This window comes from Micromys minutus, assembly GCF_963924665.1.
Source record: "Micromys minutus genome assembly, chromosome: 8".
In the NCBI taxonomy this organism is placed as follows: Eukaryota; Metazoa; Chordata; class Mammalia; order Rodentia; family Muridae; genus Micromys; species Micromys minutus.
In genome coordinates this window covers 19,121,193-19,138,837 of record NC_137977.1, presented here as the reverse complement: position 1 = coordinate 19,138,837, position 17,645 = coordinate 19,121,193, and the positions used below count along the sequence as shown (strand labels likewise).

Here is a 17,645-nt window from a genome sequence, read left to right as displayed (position 1 = left end):
AACCATGATGACCTCGAAGCTAAATGCTGCCTATACTTTTTCTTTCATTGAACAATAGCATTTTAGTTTTTGACACTAGATATGTATAATATAGCCATACCTCCTTATTAGATCCAACTATAGAATTGATGCTTTAGAGGAAGTCACGTAACTCACTGCTTGTTTACTGTGTGAACACAAAGCTTGAACATGGTCTTAGGTAATGATTTGTGTCTACATGGGACACTGGAAGCCATTGGCTTATATAATTCTGTATTTAATATATAAATGTGAGTCAGCATGCTCTGTGGGTTGATGGTTTATGTGGATAGACTTATTTGTGCCTTCTGAAAAAAGGAAAGGGCAAAGAACTTGTGTTGTGAGAGAGTAAATTACAGAATCTTCTGGTCCTAAAATCAAATATATAAATCAAATATAAGGGGAAGGGGAACTAAACCTTGGAAGGTGCTGAACACGCTTACAAAAACTGATGAGAATGTCAACTCCATTTATCGTGGCTGAAGGTGACATCTTTATAGACACACTGAAGTTAAAACACAAGCAAAGTTTTTATGGGCACACACAGGAGGCCTTTAGATTTCCTCTGCAGCCCAAGGGAAAAATGTGGTCTAGTCCCAGATCGGGAATTACTACAGAAATGAAGAGATCTAGAAGATACGTGAACTGTAGTGACGGAGAAGGGAAAGAGGCTGTGTACTGGGAACACAACCACTCGGAAAGTGCCATGATAGATTCCCAAAAGAAAACAACTGTAATTTAAACTGAATCAGCATTTAAATATCTTCATATTTTAAAAAATATATTTTAACTGAGATATAATTACATCATTTTGCTCCTTTCTTTTCCCCCACCAGCTCTTGTTTCTTCAAAGAGTCTATAAGGAAAACCACAGATGGGAGGAGAATATTGCAGGGAGCATATATACATATATATAAGATAGATGTGCATATATATGTTTGTATATATATGCTTGCATATATGTTTGCAAATATATGTTTGTATATGTGTATATATTATATATAATGACATGAAAGCTGAGAAAAGACTAGGGGAAGGAAGAAGACAAGGTAAAGATTAAAGGCAAGGAATAAAAGGTGTTTTGACTATGGTCAAAACATTTGAAAGTGTCTGTATGTAATAGAACTACATACAATGTTATGTACCAATAAAATGCATGAAAGAATGGCACCCAGAGCACAGAAAGAACTTTTGGCATTCAAGAATACTCAAATCCTGATTTTGAAAATAACTAGAAGATAAAAACACTTTCATAAGCCCATGAGAGATAGTTCTTCCCAAGTATACATTTATAAACAGTTAGTTGGTTGTCAGCATTATGCCTCAAGACACAAACCAAATAATTTGACATCATATAGCTATGTATATCTGGACTGAAAATATAGGGTTTCTAAAGTCACGCTGCTCCAGAGTCTGCCCTGGTGACTATGGTGTTGAGTCTCTCCAACCACCAGGACGATGCACTAAACTTACGCTGTGGCCATTAGTCCATTGCCTATGACAGTGCGTACACAGCCGATTACATATGGTTTCTTAATGGATAAGCTTAAACCCTAGAAATTAGGTCATTGTTCATGAATCACTTGACAACATCTAGCCTTGTTCAATCTTTTTTTTTTTTTTAATTTAATCTTTTTTTTTATATTCCAGATTTTATCCCCCTCCCGGTCCACCCTCGCCTTGTTCAATCTTAATAAAAAGTTTGACACATAAAGAACAGCATTATCTCTATGGAAGGTTAGGGTCTGACCACGGCAATTGGAGATTACTGAAACTGTTCTGAGACTTTCAGATTACGGTGGAAAAGGTTATAAGAATTTAGATGAGGAAGACTTTGACCTTCTACAAACAGATTTTTCTATAATCTATTATACAAATTAAAATAAAACATATTTATTGTGTATCTCTTTCATGCTTGCTAGGGCCTTATAATCTGCTTTGTTTTTTAATAGGTTGGAAAAATAAGGATGATTCATATTCCTGACCGGACAGTGAGCTAATTCAATTATCCTCCCATGTTAGGAACCCCCTGCATAATGTGCAGGCAACCCCTCTTAGGTATTATTTCAACAACACTAAAAACTCACCCTTATGTGTCCTGAATTATTCTTTGATTTTGTGTTTGATTTGCATAAAGTAGGTGATCAGGATAGATAGCAAGGATAAAAGCCACAGAAACATTTTGATTAATTGACTCCGAGTAAAAGAAAATAGTCTGAAGCTGCAGCAACAGAAACCAGCTTGTGAGATGGCGTCTGCCCTTAAGTCTCACCTCAGTCTGGAATGACGTCAAATGTGTGTGCACCTAAACGCCTCTGCTGCAGCTAGGGAGGGGTTACACAGAAGAGGAAGGACAGCAGAAAAACAGAGAAGGCAATGGAGAAATAAAACGCAGAGGGAAGGAAAAAACCAGAGAGAGCAAGTGAGATCAGTGGAGATGTGAAACAGTGAAGGATCGGAGGGAGGGGGAGGTAAAGCCTGATTTTTATTGGAAGCAATTGAAGTGGTTGCTATGAGACCCGCTCCAGCAGAGGACCAGCAGGCAGCCTGTCGCTGATGGTTCTTGTCGTGCACCAAAGCTTTCCTTTGACACAGTTTTAGAGTTGTTTACTATCTGAGCAAGCACCTGACACGGTGACTTTTTTCTTCCTTTTTTCCTCCTCGGGTCCCCCGAGTAAGATGGAAGTAGAAAACGAAGCCCACTGCTGCCCTGGCAGCTCCTCAGGCGGGTCCAGAGAGTACAAGGTGGTCATGCTGGGCGCAGGGGGCGTTGGTAAAAGCGGTAAGTTTCCAAACGCTGGGGGCATGGAGGGATCCATATAGAGACAGCTGTATAGACCATGGCAGCTAACAGAACAGCATCTGGCAGGGTGAATCAGGAGAAATCAAAGACTGCAGTCAGGATGTGCAGAACTTTAAGAGGATAATTTGCTCCTTTAATTTCATGCTGAGTAATATTTGTTCTGATTTTATATGGTCTATAAATTGGTGACAAAATTAGACAGCCCCATGTGAGTGAAATGTTTTAATATTCTCAAAAACACACAAATGAAAAGAGAAAATCTGTAGATATTTAGAAAAAGAGACGGCTACTAACACAGGTCAGTATTTTCAGTGACGTTGTTTGCTTGTGTTTTGGTGGAAATGGTTCTGTCTCCTCTGCGTTTTCTGCGTCTGCCACTGCACACGTAGGCTTTGGGTACTAAGAAAAAGTTGGATTTTAACTGGTAGTGGTTTAAAGAATTTTTTTTCACTCTGGATGGCAAGCAAAGCTATACTTAGTGGTTAATCAAATTAAAGGAAGCTGCAAGAAGGAGTATGAGGTACTAATCAGACGAAGGCTTGAAAATTCATGCTGGTACATCATGGCAGAGTTGCCAATGGCTTGTTTCTACAGTAGCTTAAAACACCAACTATATCAGATGCTCAGTGACAGTTCAGGCTGAGCGTCTCACAGCTTGGTTATGGCTAAGACATGGGCTTGTAATAAGCACTCCAAACAAACAAGAAAGGCTCCCCACTAGGGATGATATGTTTATATGGAGTGAGCCTGGACAAATATTACCAAAGAAATTCAATATTTTTAGTTCATGGAAATACGATTCAAAGTTGAGGAGAACAAACAACCTCTAACTTCAGTGTACATCTAACAGGAATGAGACAGGCGAGAAGTGAAGGTGTTAGGGGGGAGACAGTGACTATTGTGCACAGGAAATATAAAGAGGTCAGGAATATAATAGTAGACAGAAGCCTTCTCTTCTATCCAATTATGATATACCACAAAGGTGGGGGTGGGGTATCAGGTAGGTAAGTCTAAAGGGCTCAGTGGTAAAATGCCTGTGTAACAGGAAGGAAAGAAGTATGGGATGGAAAGCTTTAGAACTCTATGGATGAGGAATTTAAGACATTATTTTCTGTTTAAATAAGCTATGGCTTAAGAGGGCAAATAAGTGATGTGTAGACCTAGAGAGAGAAAGGATAAAAGGGTATAATCTAAATAAACAAAGATATGCTTGAAAGAATTGAGGAAAAACTGATTTCACACACACACACACACACACACACACACACACACACACACAGAGAGAGAGAGAGAGAGAGAGAGAGAGAGAGAGAGAGAGAGAGAGAGAACATGTTGAAGAGCTTGAAGACCGTCAACACCAGAGTCTTCCCCTGGTCACATGTGAGCTGGGGCAGATGTGTCAAGAGTCTGAGCATCCACATGTCACTCGTATGCTGGCTTAAGTTGCTATGACTGTACAGCATGTGAGAGACATGGAAAGAGAGTCACTCATCAGTCTGTTTCCTGGTCCTAGATCTGGATCTTGGAGCCGAAACTGCCACCAGCAGCAACCCCCAGAAAGCCATTTACTATGAGATTCTGTGATGTTTAATAGTAGACCTTTTGACCTTCCTTATTGATCATTTTACTGATAATTCATTTTTACTCTCTTAGTAGCTGGAAAATTTCAAATTGTTTTTTATCTTCACTTTACGTGAAATAACATTTATCACCAAATCCTTGAGCAAAACTTTTCATTGTGATCTTGACAGGATGAGGCAGCCAACTTTTCGAGAAGGTGAGGAGTGAAGGCTATCCCTGTGGTTACTCTGCTTAAACGGCATACTTGGATAAGACTTCAGGGACTATTACACACCTCCACACCAGGAGAATATCCTTTGGGATTTATAATGATAGAATCTAGTCTCACTCTGGAACTAGCGTCTTCTCTGGTTTATTTAGGGCTATTAGTACATAAACATACCTCCACGGATCTCATTACTAACCCTTTGCATGTCACAATGTTTGCTTTCAAATAAACTAAAATGTCTTTAAACGCCACTTTTCATGTGGCTGAAGATTTGAATCAATAAAGAAATTTCTGGGACTATCTAAGCTTCACCATTTTGCCCTGTGTGTGAATGTTTGGGAGAGACCCCTCTGCAAAAGCTAAGGAAGCTACAGAAAATTGTTATCTATTCTCACCTCTGAGCATTGGGCCATAGTAATCACTGAACCAAGACGAGAAAATACACGGTTACAAAAATGTTAGATGAACAAAATTTACAAAATGTTTTTATCTATTGAGAATTAGACTGCTCTTTAGTCCATGTTTTACTATGGAAACATGCTATGATGCATCAAAACATTTGACAAGTCTTGTTACTTTGCTGAAATAGCCGTTTCTAGAAGATTTACCCTATGTAAGTGAATTAATGGTTTGTGTGAGAAAATTTCAAACTGTAAGTAAACAGTGAAGTTTACTGAGCACCTGTTATGCACAGATCTTCAGTGGCTACTCCAATGGGGAAAGATGGAAGGACCTAGTAATAGTGATATAGGCAGTATGTATTTGATGCTCATGTTTACTCTTCATGATGGCAGTAAGATGAATCTCCAGCTAATAGATTGAAAATAATACAACTCTTACCTAGTCAGAATAAGTTGAACAGACTTCCAAGGCACTCCATCAACTTTACTACATCATGTTTTCTATACTGGAAAAGAAGAACAAAGACTTCTTTCAGTCACCATCCAAAAGAAAGATATGGCTGTAGCTAATGCAATATTTTACCTTGAAAGTTATAACAAGAAATGTTAACCTTCGATACCAAAACTCGAAGTCTGTGCCAATTTGATTTTTTGATTTGATTTAATACACAATATTTAATCTGTGTCAATATAAAAATGTATGCATATTAATATAATTAACACATTCTAATATTGCCCAATGTTTTGAAGTGCAGAAAAATTAACAAATGACATATGTGTTATATGTAAATAACAGAGAGAATGAGAGTTGAGGGGATTTGGTATACACAGGGGAGACAGATGATTTGTATCTAGAAAACAACTACCTCTATACACTGTTGTGCTTTTCTGCCTTTGGCTCTAGAGAAGATAATACAAAGAAAATTAGACCATACAACATGCACAGAAAGTAGCAGCTCTGTAGGACATGGTCTGTAGTTTTAATATTCCATATATACTCATATATATATATATATAATATAGCACATTGATATAGGCAATGCAATCTAATTTTGCATTGTGTCTAAATTTTGTGAAATCGGTGGTTTTAGATGTTCTAGAATTTCTCACAGGAAAATAAACAAGTGAACAAATAAATCAACGGCTGAACAAACAGGAAGAAGGGATGAAGTGTGAGTGCTCTGCTAGCTTCAGTGTGGCATGATCACACCTGCCATTTACATGCATCACACTGGATGTGACCGAAATGGTCACAGGCTCTGTAGTAGACTTTTTTTGCTCTACAGTGACAGTACCGTAAGATTATGATGGAGTTAAATAAGCCTTCGGATGCAGTCATCACAATATCTTAGCAGAACGATCTACTCATGTGTTACTGCTGATACTGGTATATACAATATAAATAATACTGACATAAGTATTTAGAGCACATAAAATAAAACAAAATCGTTAGAATTAACTGGCTGGTTTTGTGTCAACTTGACACAAGCTGGAGTTATTACAGAGAAAGGAGCCTCAGTTGAGGAAATGCCTCCATGAAATCCAGCTGCAAGGCATTTTCTTAACTAGTGATCTAGTGGGGAGGGCCCAGCCCATTGTGGGTGGTGCAATCCCTGGGCTAGTAGACCTGGGCTCTATAAGAAAGCAGGCTGAGCAAGCCAGGGGAAGCAAGTCAGTAAGCGACATCCCTCCATGGCCTCTGCATCAGTTCCTGCTTCCTGACCTGCTTGAGTTCCAGTCCTGACTTCCTCTGGTGATGAACAGCAATGTGGAAGTATAAGCTGAATAAATTCCTTTCTTTTCAACTTGCTTCTTGGTCATTGTGTTTTGTGCAGGAATAGAAACCCTGACTAAGACAACTACTATGTTACTAGTTAAAATATAAAAATTTTCCATTCATTCACTGTGTGTGTGTGTGTGTGTGTGTGTGTGTGTGTGTGTGTGTATAGCACCACAACATGTGTTTGTTGGTCAGAGGACAACATGTGGACATCAGTTTTTTTTTTTTTTTTTTTTTTTTTACTGTGGACCTTGGGGATTCAACTCAGGTCTTCAGTCTTGGCAACTAGTGTCTTTATCTGTCTCAACAGTTTTTGTTTATATATTTATTGTCTTCTACTTTTGTTATTATTTTAAATACATATTTGTACATATGAAAGTGTATATATGATGTGCTTATGGTGTACATAAGATTGTGTATATGATATCTTCTTGGCGTATATAAGATATATGCATATACTTATGATAGTTGCAGAATGACAAGTGACACCCTTCCCCCCCACTTTTTTCCTTATAACTTAATTTAAAAATATCAGAGATACATGTACAGATTATTAAAAGCATTTTAGCATAAAACTATATAAATATATTTTGTCAGTACTTGACTTCTTTTAAAGGTTTGATAGTTTGCATTGAAATCTTACTAGTTACCGTAAGCATAAATCACATGTAAAACAAAATGTAATATGGGAATAGTCAAAGTTTTCTTGGTGTGTAAAGATTAAACATAATGATTTTTAAATACCAAAAATTACCACAAGGCTTCATTCTTAGCTCTTGAGTTATTAATGATTTAAGGTCTAGGTGTACCACACTCTGAGATGGTGCTGTACATTTATTGTTTTTTTTCCTCTAAGAAGGACCGAGGCTTCCACTTTTTGACCTTTCTTTTGTTGAGCTTCATATGGTCTGTGAGTTGTTTCTTGGGTATTCAGAGCTTTCTGGGTATTCAATTATCAGTGACTGCATATTATGAAGTGACACACTTTTTGGATGGTGTCTTGGTAGTGACCCAACACATGTGTGCATATGTATTAGTAAGTTCTTTCACAAAATCAAGGTAAGATTCATGATAAGGACACTGATTATAAAGAAATCAAGCGACACATGAAGTACTATGAAGGAATGCTGAGAATAGGAGAAGTAGCTTTCTTCTTAGAAGAGCACACCAATTGTATATACATATACACACATATATGTAACATTATATTGGTAATTGTATATATATATATATATACATATCTACAATTATATATATACAATTATATATATATAGATAACTGTATTTTTATTTTGTATTATTGTGTATTATTATGTAGTAGACCAATGAACTTTGAGGTGTTCTATGTGCACAAAGCAACCAGAGCAATTGGAGTAGACCAATGAGCTTTGATGTGCACACTGTGGCTGCTGTCTCTTTTTGTTGCCAAGCCATCATGCTCTCTTTTACTATTGAAAAAGAAAAAGAAAAAATCTTATAAATGTATTGGAAGAGTTTTGCTGAGTCTGAGTGGTCTTTAAAACTGTTTAAAACACTGGCTTTTATCTTTGTGATTTGAGAATGTTTCTCTTGAGTCTTGGAGTGCTGGGCTGCTGGTTGTTTTCCTTGTGTTCAAAAGTGGCTCACCCAGAGCTGACCTTAGCCAACAGTATTGCTCTCTTATTTTTTAAATCATAAGATCCCATTCATACTTACAATGCTGTTGCATGAAAAAATAACTCGATAAGGCCTCCATGTCATCTGCTGGTTTCGAGGAAGTCTTGAGACAAATATTCAGAGATTGGTCCAAGAGTACACAGAAGTAGGAATAAGGACTTGAAACCAGTTAAAGTTTCCTAGTGCCATTGTTTTCTTTCTAATATAATTGGAGGAACAGATATCATGCAAATGTTAGATGAAATCTACGTTTACTTCTCTGTTGTTTTAGACACATTTCGAAGCTGTCTTGTCAAAGCTATGTCTTAATATGTATTTCAAGTTCAAGTCTGTATGAAAAACAACAGGAGTCATTGAGAAGACAGATAATTTATTCATAATATGTATTTTCCGTGCTGTCCTTGACCTCTAGTATACACCCATTTCACAGATGAAAAAATATATATAATACAGAATAACACTAGACCTCTGATACGGATAGTTCATGTTCAGTGGATGTCTCCATCTGGATATGAGAGCGGAGCACATGTCTCAACATAGATACATTTGTGTATTGCAAGATGAGTAGGACATTTGTGACATTGAGAAGATACAGCGTGGAAAGTGATGAGAAACATAATTTATCAAACAGTATAATATCTGTAAGAGGAAGAAAAAATTTAGATATCATAATGCTTCGTAAAAAGATCTTAATAAATTAGTGTCTTCCAGGAGTAGTAGAAAAAAATCTATCATGTATACATACACATATATACAAAATATATGTATATAAATATTACATAAACACATATAAACATGCATATGCATATATGTGTATAAAACATATACATGTGTATATTTTAAAACAAAAGAACTATATTATACCACTACATCGTTAAAAGAAAATGTACTTATAAACCAAGGAAATATCTATCCCAGGGCCCTTTTCAATTCATCTGTTTTTTAAGTTCAGAGTTTAGTGTGGTGGATTTTAAATTCAGAATTTTATATTTTAGATTCCATAAAAGAAAACAAGGGGTTGTTAGAAGGCAATACACACCAGAATTTCTTCAAACTTAGTCAGTTTCTATAAATGAACCTGTAGAAATGAACCTGTGCTTGACATGATAATAAGGGCACAAGGATACGTATATAATTCATGACCTCAAGGATCAGTGCTCAGTCTTTTGCATGAAACTTTGTGCCAAAGACAGCTAAACAATTGTCACATCATCACCATGTGTAATGCTGTGGATTTGATAAAGGCAGATAAAAGTAAGGGAAAATAAAGAGACTTGTAAACCCCAGGGCCTCTGTTAAAACCACACTTCTTATACCTTTCTTGCAAGGCTCACCATCAGCTACAGTTGTGCTGTCACAAGGATTAACCAAAAGGTTCACATAAAGCTCTGTGGGAAAGAGGAAATTAATATCCGTTCTCTCAAATGATGTCTGGGAACAATGCAGGTGAGATGTAATGGTAGATGCCATTTCCAGACAATATGAACTCTACAAAGATTGAACTTATGAAAGAGAGTTAATACTGGGTGAGGCCTTTATTGGACAAGTGACAGGAGATGGATGAGTGTGTATCAGTCCCTAAACCTCTCATGTATTTATATGTATTACCTTAACATACCAATAACGTGTTGTGATGGCCTTTAGCCTAGCATATTCGCCATCCCTCGCATGCTGCTTTCTTTGATCTTGGGAGGAAACTATAACAGTCTACATTTTATGCATGAGAAGACTGAGACACACTTAAAACTAATTCACAATGTGCCCAAAGATACCTAGAGATTAAACGAGAAGCCCAAGTGCCTGCACATATATTGAAAGGTTTAATTTCATTTCTCAGGGAGAGGGTTAACAGCTGCATCTTCACAGATTGTCTTCTAGACATTAAGAAAACAGGTACACCAAGATGAAAAGTCCAACATTCTAACAGCAGGAAATGGAGCCCTTAATCAAATAAAATGGAGGAATGTGGTGGGGAGAGTAAATCAAGGCCAACATTTGGTTTATGAGGGAGTTTTAGGGCCTTGGATACAGAGAAAAAGAGTGATAACTCATCTTTTGATAATCAATTAACTCAAAAAAATCAGACTTTACTTGGAAGTTGCAGTTTAATGAAGAAAATAATGTGTTGAAAGTTTCAGACGAAAATTATGAAATATTAATCTTGGTTATTTATCTACCTACCTACCTACCTACCCCCCCCACACACACACCCACCCACCCACCCACCCACCCACCCATCCATCCATCCATCCATCCATCTATCCATCCACCCATCTATCATCTATCTATCTATCTATCTATCTACCTATGATCTACCTACCTATCAGCTATTAATTACACGCTATGTAAATATAAAAGTATATTTTCTATCTTTAATGTCCTCTTTCTTCATATTTGTGTATACACACACACATGCATACACACATATGTACATAGTAAGTTACAGCTGGAGACTATTTTCTTTGTTTTCTTATTTTAGTAGAACCAGGGGAGCATGGGAGTGCTTCATGACAAGTCAAATGTTCTTTGGTATTACCAAGAATGAAATACAAGCTTGACTCTACACAAAAGACTGTAATTACAATGATGCAGAAAAAAATATTGTAGTGCCACATGTACAATGACATCAGCCTGTCACCCTGAAAGTGCTGGACATGAGAGGAGTTTGAGATAACCAGCCCTTTGGCTGTGGCCTTCACAAGTTTTTTGGACTCCTGGATGTTGACTCTTTCCATCAGGACATGCTGCTTTTTGCTATGCAGCAGGAATTGTGATTCTCTGATGGAGAGAGCCAAGTGCCACTAGGGACTGGCTGTGATGGTATCACTGTAGCTTGCTGAATTTGTCATCCTTCCTGAGGGCAATTGCTCTACACAGTGCAGATGCCTAAAAAGGGATCTCAGAACTGAATTTGTTTGTTACCTACAAAGCCAGTCAAAGATTTTGTCTTTACTAATGATGCTGTTTCTTAAACATTCTCTGGTGAATTGCCAAGCCAAGCCATCTTCTGTCTTGGTACTTTCAGTAGGCACCAGCCTCATGCCTCTGCCACCCACAATAGCACATTACCAGCTTTGCACTTCCATCCCATCAGAGCCCAACACACACTAACATCTCAGGTTCAGCAGAGGAATACAGACTTGGTTCCATCTCCATAAGCTTTTTAGCACTTCAGTATCCTGCACTGCCAGGGATTCTAGGGGGATAGAAATCTATATTGATCGTCTCTGCTATATACAAGGGATGGCAGACAAGGGTGACATGGCTCCATTGTGGATACTGTACTGACAAGAAATGAAAAAACGAGGTCTATAGTTCCTACTAGAATATGTTTACTTAAACTGAAATGTGATGGTATAGAAAGTAACTGATCTCACCATGTAAGTTGAGGTTTTTAGCAATAGAGAGAATTCTTTGATTAGAAAACTTACTGCATAGAAAAATTCATGTTTGGAGTGTCACCTATAAGTTGAAAAGAATTCTTAGTTTTTAAGTCCTTGTTTCAACTTAATCTACTCTAAACTGAACAATAAAAGTGTGTGTGTGAGTGTGAGTATGCATGTGTAAAACTCTGCATACTCACAAAGAAACAACTCTCAATTCTATTTCTGAGTAGCATCAACAGAGTATTGTATACATCTTACTTGCTCATATGCAAAACCTCATGGATTGTAGGAAGTCTTATACTGAAGTCAGATCACTAATCCTAGTTGATGATGAAATACACTGAAGAAGATGGGAATATCTGAGCTAAGGATCACCATGGTCCACAACCTATGCCAATCCATGTTCTTGTTACCCCTTAATTTTTAGGATAAGCTTCCAATATAGAAATAAGTGTTGAGGATTTGGATATCCTGGGAAATTCACATTTGTGCTTCATTTTTGGCAAAATGGAGCAACAACAGTAATCAAAATGACTGTCGCTCATAAATTATTAAGAGAAAAACCAGGGACATAGTTAAGTATTGAATTCTGATCTTAACACAAATGGGTAAATGCATTTGAACTATTCTTCACAGCATTTGATTTCACATAGGCCACGTAAACCCTTCAAGTCTTCATTTTCTTCAAAGTAGCTTAGTTAACGCTATCTCAAGAGAGTTGCTGGTTTAGATGGCATAGGAAACACCAACTGTAAGCTGTATATCATCAGAATGCTAAGTCTTCATTAAAACTTGCCTTTCCTTCAACCTGGCCTTTCTTCCTTCCCTTCCTCCATTCTTCATTTCTTCCTTCTTTTGCCTCATCCCTTATTTATCCCTCCCCTGCCCTCCTCTACTCATTCTTCCGTCCCTTTTTCGCTCCTCTCACATCACCCTTTAGCTTAGGTAGTTCATCTCTGTAGCATGGGTCAGATAGTGATCTCTTTCAGATGAGTTCTAGAAAAATGCAGTTTGGGTTGGATGTTGTGAATCTGACCTTGTATATTGAATTTCTCTGTTCCACTGCTTTCTGTAGCCTTACACTGGTATTACTCAGCTTTGTTCTGCAAATGGTAACTTCAGGGACAATAATGATAGTGACTGACTAGTTACTCTAGGAAATAATGCGTTTTCGTACTTATAACACACTACTACTACTACTACTACTACTACTACTACTCATAATATGCAGTCACTGATAATTGGATATGAGCCACCAAAAGCTCTGATTACCCAAGAAACAACTCACATACCATATAAAGCTCAAAAAAAAAAAAAAAAAAAAAAAAAGGTCAAAAAGTGAAAGCCTCAGTCCTTAGGAAAAAAACCAATAAGTGTATAGCACCCTCTCAGAGTGGGATACACCTAGACCAGCTTTGTGGTAATTTTTGGTATTTAAAAATCATTATGTTTAATCTATACACACCAAGAAAACTTTGGCTATTTCCATGTTACATTTTATCTTACATGTACTTTATGCTCATTGCAACTAGTAAGATTTCAAAGCATACTATCAAACCTTTAAAAAAATCAAGTACTGACAAAAATATATTCATATATTTTTAGGCCAAAATGCTTTTAAACATCTGTACATGTATCTCTGTTTTTTAAAAATAAAGTTGTAAAAAATATTAGTACTACTACTACTACTGACAGGGCAAGGGTTTAAAGATAACCACCTGTACACAAGCAGAAAGGGCTTAGAGAGGTCCTGGGTTTTTATAACCTGTGCCTGAACATGGAATGAAATTAATCTTTTCAGTCTGTTTGTTGTTTTTAATACTTTTTAAAATAATAAAGTGTTCCCTTGTTCTTGCAGAAAAACTAGTAAATTACAGGTACATAAAGTTCTTTTTGTTTGGTTTTCTCTAGGGAGTAAATCAGATTATTTAGAAATATTATGCACATTCCAATTTGAAATTATGACTTCAGTGAATTTGGACCACCCACCATATTTTAGTCCTTCCCTTGTATCTCCAGCCTGTACCCACTTCCTGCTCCCTATACAATGCCAGCCTGTTTGTTTCCACATACCTTCTTCTTCCTTCTGCATTTTAGCATCCTTCCCTGCACCATCTCACTTCTTTGCACTGTTCAGGGCCTAATACCTAAAGCCTTCAGGGCTTCTGATGACTAAGTGAATTTTAGCTTCCTATCATTCATCAATAAAGGCATCCTCCACTACATCCTGTCTGGCTACAGAAAGTATCCACTTCAGGATTTTCAGAGTAGCTCTCATAGAGCCCCTGGGGCCTCCTCCTATCCCAAGACCCAGGGATTGCCCCTCCCCCTGCCAATTTCCATTCTCTTTCCTTGACTCTAGCTATATCTGATACTCCTTTACTTGGTTTCCCTTCCCAAAACCCCTCCCATCCACTTCCCTCCCTTCATCCATCTCTGATATCTACTTTATTTTCCCTTCTGAGAAAGATTCAAGCTTCCTCCCTTGGGCCCTTCTGTTATTTGGTTTTCTTGGGTCTGTTGATTATAGCATGGTTATCCTGAAATTTATGGCTAACATCCACTTACAAGTGAGTACATACCATGTATGTCCTTTTGGATCTGAGTAAACTTACTTAGGATGATATTTTCTGGTTCCATTCACTTGCCTGAAAACTTCATGATGTCTGTATTTTTAATAGTGGGGTAGTATTCTGTTGTGTAAATTTACCACATTTTCTTCATCCATTCTTTAGTTGAGAGACAACTAGGTTGTCTCCACTTTCTGGCTATTATGAATAAAGCTACTATGAACATAGTTGAACAAGTGTCCTTGTGGTATGGTGGAACATTTTTTGGTATATGCCCAGGAGTCCTGAGGTAGAAATATTTCCAATTTTCTGAGAAATTGTCAAATTGATTTTCAGAGTGATTGTACAGGTTTGCAATCCTACCAGCAATGAACAAAGGTTCCTCTTTCTCCACATCCTCTCCAGCATGTGCTGTATCCGGAGGTTTTGATCTTAGCCATTCTGATTAGTGTAAGGTAAAATCCCAGGGTCATTTTGATTTACATTTCCCTGAGGACTTTGAATATTTCTTAAAGTGATCTGTAAGCCATTCTAGGTTCCTCCGTTGAAAATTCTGTTTAGCTTTGTACCCCATTTTAGCTGGGTTATTTAGGTTGTTGGAGTCGAGCCTCTTATTTATGTATTTTGTATATTTACCCTTTGTCAGATAGATGTAGGGTTGGTAAAGATCTTTTCCTAATCCGTATACTGTCGTTTTGTTCTAATGATGGTATCTTACTTAAGGAAGCTTTTCAGTTTCCTGATGTCCCATTTATTAATTCTTCATCATAGAGCCTAAGCCATTGGTGTTCTGTTCAGGAATTTGTGTCCTGACAAGTTCAAAAGTATTCTCCATTGACTCTTTTATTATATTTAGAGTATCTGGTTTTACATCAAGGTCTTTGAAGAACAGCAAACCACTCATAAAACCTTCAATTCCAAATGTTTCTACAATATGTGCATGGATAAAGATAGAGCAGAGACTGAACCTATAGTCAACCAGTGACTGTCCCAAAAATGAGACCTAACCCATGTGCAATAACTAGTCCCTGATACTATTAATGTTACTCTTTTATGCTTACAGAAAGGAGTCTAGCATAATTATCCTCTGATAGGCTCCACCCAGCAGCCAATGGAAAGAGATGCAGAGACCCACAGCCAAACATTAGAGGAAGTTCAGGGAGTCTTATGGAAAAGTTGGGAGAAGGATTGAGGGACCCGAAGAGGACAAGAACTCTACAGGAAGACCAATGGAGTCAACATGGACGTTTGGGGCTCGTATCATCTGAACCACCAAACAAAGAAGAAGCATGAACACGACCTAAATGTCCTCCCTCCCCCATATATAGCAGATGAGCAGCTTGGTGTTCATGCAGCCAATAACAGGTGCAGGGGCTGCCTCTGAATCTGTTGCCTGCCTGCTGTGGATCCTGCTCTCATAACTGAACCCACATGTCTAACCTTAGTGGGAGAAGATGCACTTGTACAGGGAGGGGGCATGTGGTGATGCCTAGAGGGGGGCTTCCGCTTCTCAAAGGAATTGGGGAGGAAGGAATGGGAGGAGGATCTGCATGATAAGGTACTGGGAAAAGGATCTGATGGTGTAATGTAAAGCAGACAATGATAAATAAAATCAGAAGAAGGCATGATCAGAGCTAGTCAGATGGAGATCTGCCCTGTCAGAAGGCACTGGCAAATGTGATGGACAGAACAGACAGGTGGGTGCTAAAAACTGAGACACTTTTCTGGATCCGGGAGGGGTCAGCAGGGGAGTGAGAGGAAGAGTAAATAGGAGAGCACTGGAAGGGCAGAGTGGAATGAACTGAGGCTGAGGCAGCCATGTTTGAAACCTGCCATCAGGTACAACACTGCTTTCTGAGGAGGACCCTTGTGGATATTTCCTCAGCTCTCTATCTGTTCACTCCCTTCCATCTGCCCAGACTCTAGTCTAATACTCTCTCTTAAACACCTAACGGTCTGTATGATTTACTATTGTTTCCAACAGTATTTAGAGTTGCACAAGTTTTTCTGGCATCTGATATATGATCTTAAAGTGTTATTTAAAGTTTGAGTTTTTATTTAACTTGCTATCTCTTTAGACATTTAGACAAGTAGTTCCATCTTGATTATAAATCCTTAGAGGGTAGGAAATAAATTTTATAGGCTCTTCCCTTTTTTATGATATTCATGGCAATAAATCCTTAAGCATATTTATAAGTTTAATTCCCTTCTGTCTTTGAAGTAATTTAAAGCAGAAGATACCAGGTATAAGTGTTAAAATAAAACTAAATGATACTCCAGAATTTAAGTACACATAGAACGATAAGAAAAGATAACAGGCATCACAAAACAACAGCAGTGTGTAAGCACAGGTCAGAGTGTGTACAACAAGCATAGGCAAGCATGAAAGGCACTAGTGAACTTGTAAGTGTAGAGGTTACTCTATGTCAGGATGCTCAGTGTCCTATAAAGGCCAAGGTAATCATGTGGACAATGTCTGTGAGATAGAAATGCACAGAAGCTGTGCGGTGACAGTGATCCCATGATGGTCTAGGGTCAGTCACTGGGCATATTTATTGTAAATCAGAGGGTGAAATACCTGTCATACAAATGCATATAAACTTGAAAATCACCCACATTTTATTTCCCAAGACAGTTCCTATTGGGTGTTTCCTGAGGCTGCTGGGGAGAAGACTCTGACAAACCTTTATGAATAAGCCTATAGAATACTCTCAGGTTTGACTGTTTTGATTTCAAGGGGATGATTAATATTTTAACAAGTGATTGTTTCTTGTTCCACTCTGAGGATAGCTGAGGTAGACCGTGCTTGTGATACCAAATTCTGTCTGAGCCACAATTTTTTTTTTTATATTTCCTGTTACAGTAAAAAACTCATCCTTATCTGTGAGTTAATTTTAGTTTTGATAAATTTCATGAATAATCAAGAAGTAGGGACTGAAGACTAGCAGACAAACAGAATCATAGCTACCCAACATTTCACCCAGATCAGAAGAAACTCTAAAGGTAAAGGACAAGATTCATTTTGTAGGCAAAATAATTACTGTTCTTACATGTATCCAAGAAACAAACCAACAAACTCTGAAAAACTGGACTGCTGCTCCCTCTCCGGGTCAGCCCTCACACAGTCCCTCTCCCCCTCTCCCTCCCATTCTCCTCTGATAATGGGGAGTTGCCCATCCTTGGTATCCCCCGCCCCTGGCACATCAAGCCTTTGAGGCTAGGGGCATCCTTTCCCACTGAGG

The 17,645-nt window shown here is 37.9% G+C and overlaps 1 protein-coding gene across 1 annotated transcript in view; it reads left to right on the top strand.

Moving 5' to 3' along the window:
* Positions 1-2,697: 2,697 nt before the first annotated feature.
* The window catches only part of RIT2 (Ras like without CAAX 2), a gene marked incomplete at both ends in the record, with an annotated part of 351,386 nt that continues 336,438 nt past the window's right edge, over positions 2,698-17,645 (top strand). Inside the window, one exon of the mRNA XM_080919840.1 lies at positions 2,698-2,800. Within this exon, the coding sequence (XP_080775966.1) occupies positions 2,698-2,800 (103 nt within the window). The remainder of the gene's footprint in view (positions 2,801-17,645) is intronic.